The 2424-nt window shown below is 40.2% G+C and overlaps 1 protein-coding gene across 1 annotated transcript; it reads right to left on the bottom strand.

Annotated features, from left to right (window-relative positions):
- Positions 1-201: 201 nt before the first annotated feature.
- Positions 202-1779, bottom strand: LOC107679220 (cytoplasmic dynein 2 heavy chain 1-like). The gene is made up of 2 exons (XM_016474734.1): positions 923-1779; positions 202-250 (listed from the first exon to the last, which is right to left on the bottom strand). Exons 1-2 carry the CDS (start codon positions 1702-1704, stop codon positions 202-204), a joined length of 831 nt encoding a protein of 276 aa, XP_016330220.1. The 5' UTR covers positions 1705-1779.
- Between the last annotated feature and the right edge of the window lie 645 nt (positions 1780-2424).

The raw sequence follows: 2424 nt of genomic DNA, 5'->3' as shown, positions 1-2424 counted from the left end.
CAAAGTTAATGAAATCAGGCAATGATCTGTCAATGGCGCCGCAGAAATTGAAACAGTATTTGCAAGCTCAGAATATTCCTCAGTGATGAGCCAAAAGTCTATCCGTGACTTAGAGGATCCATTAGGTTTGACCCAAGAGAACTGACTAGCATTAGGATGCTTGACCCTCCATATATCTATAAGGGAATTTACCTGACAAAACTACTGAATAATGATATTGAAATGGTGGCTTGTATAACGAGAAGAAGATCTGTCCAGCCACTCATCGGGTGCCAAATTAAAATCACCTCCAATTAGTACCACATTTGTATGAAATTTCGATTTAAAATGCGTAACAGCATCTGTAATATTAGACAACAAAATCTTGTTTTGCCCACTACTGTTATACCCATAAATATTAACTAAAATAACAAAAATACCTTCACAGTTAACCACAGCAGTAAGCCAATGTCCATGAGCATCAGACTGAAAAGTCACAACCTTCCCAGGGCAATTGTTAAGGCATATGGCGACACCTGCTGACCGACTGGAGCCATGACTGAACAACATTGTGTCTCCCCACTGCATTTTCCAAAAAGCTGCATCTTCTTCAGTTGTGTGAGTCTCTTGTAGAAAAACAAAATTTGACTTCTGCCCCTTACAAAACAAAAATATACCTTTGCGTTTTACTTTGTCCTTTAGACCCCTTGCATTCAATGAACAAAAAGATAAACGAGATTTTAGTGAGAACATACTCTACTGGAACTCACAGTGAACAAACAGAAAATGACACTGAACAGTCAGTAATGAGATCTGAAGAATAAACCTGCAACACAAAAAGAGTCTCTCAGAAATCAACATTTCCCTTTTTCCGAATATTCATCATCATGGAAAAATTTGCTTTCCCTCAATGAAAGCAAAAGGACCCCGAAAGTAGGCCTACGCCGCTTTCCCTTCTGCTCGTGCTTGTTTAATGCGTGGCCACAGCACTTGCCTCGCCTCTCTATCCTCTTTGTTTAAGTCCTCAGCGAAATGACAGCCTGCCTCCTTGCACACGGACGATCCCTTGGACAGTGCCCAGATTTGCTCTCTGTAGATTCTCTTTGAAAACTGCATGATGATCTGACGCGTGCGATTTCCTTCTTTTCTGCCAATTCGATGGACCATGTCAAGCGCTTCTTCCATTTCCCAGGGCACACCAGGAGCAATCGTGGAAAGCAAGGTGATCACCTCCTCTCTTGTGTTCTCGTTCTGTTTCTCTGGCAGTCCTTTGATGCGTAAATTCCACCGTCTTTTGTAGCGATCCAATTCTCCTACCCTAGATCTCAGCTCTTTATTCTCTTTTTTGAGATCAGAAAGCTCCAGCTCCAATTCAGCTGCTTTCTGCTTGTGAGTTTTCATATCTTCCTTCATTTCGGAGATGACGCTACTCTCTTCCATCTTTCTTGTCAACTCCTCCAATTTCTCTTCCTGCTTGTCAAATCTTTTACTGAGGGAGTAAATAGCCTCGAGGATATCTGCATTAGAAATGTCTTCCTTATAATCAGGATGCATTTTCTTCGTTATGTGCACTTTGCTGGGAGTAACAGGTAGATCCTCAGCACTACAGTCATCCAAGAGACGCTTATTTGCTTCAACACACACTTCCATCGTATCAGCGTAATCATGATCATTTCTGTTACTGATCACGACCTTATCTTCAGCTTTTCTTCCTCTACCCGCCATCTTTAGACGATGAGAAACTAATTTGTTAAAAAACTGTTAGGGAAAAGTATAAAAACACGAAGAAAACCTTTGAGACTCAGCTAGCTGTTTCACAATGCTGCTATCTAGTACGCCATCTTGGCCAAGACTCCATGGAGGACGCATTTGAAGTCACGTTCGAATTGCGGCAGCCTTCGTCGCGCCGCGGTGACGCAATCGGTCTTCAAATGGGTCCTTCGAAGGACGTAGCCTTCCCTTAAGCAGTGCGATTTACCATCTATTTGTGGTATGATTTACCATCCATTTGTGGTATCCCTATAAAAAATGAAGTCACATATTTAGGTATAAAGATTGTAAAGGATGAAGAGAGAAGATGTGAGCTAAACTTCTCCCCTGTTATTGATAAGACGAAGAAAAAGTTTAATCAGTGGTTACTAAGAGACTTATCTTTGAGGGGGAGAGTATTGGTTACAAAAGCAGAGGGCATCTCAAGGCTCACATATACAGCTCTTTCTCTAGCAGTCAACAATAATATTTGCAAGACTGTTGATAATATGCTTTTCAATTTTTTATGGAAAAATAAAACCCATTATATTAAGAAATCTGTGGTTATGAACACAACTGAAAATGGAGGTTTGAACTTCTTAGATTTTACCACTCTTAATTACACTTTTAAAATAAACTGGATCAAACAATAAAAAAAAACAACAACTAGTATATGGAACATTATTCCTCATTGTA

The sequence above is a fragment of the Sinocyclocheilus anshuiensis genome, unplaced genomic scaffold, assembly GCF_001515605.1.
Source record: "Sinocyclocheilus anshuiensis isolate Anshui unplaced genomic scaffold, SAMN03320099.WGS_v1.1 scaffold6162, whole genome shotgun sequence".
NCBI classification, from domain to species: Eukaryota; Metazoa; Chordata; class Actinopteri; order Cypriniformes; family Cyprinidae; genus Sinocyclocheilus; species Sinocyclocheilus anshuiensis.
This window is presented reverse-complemented; position numbering and strand designations above follow the sequence as displayed.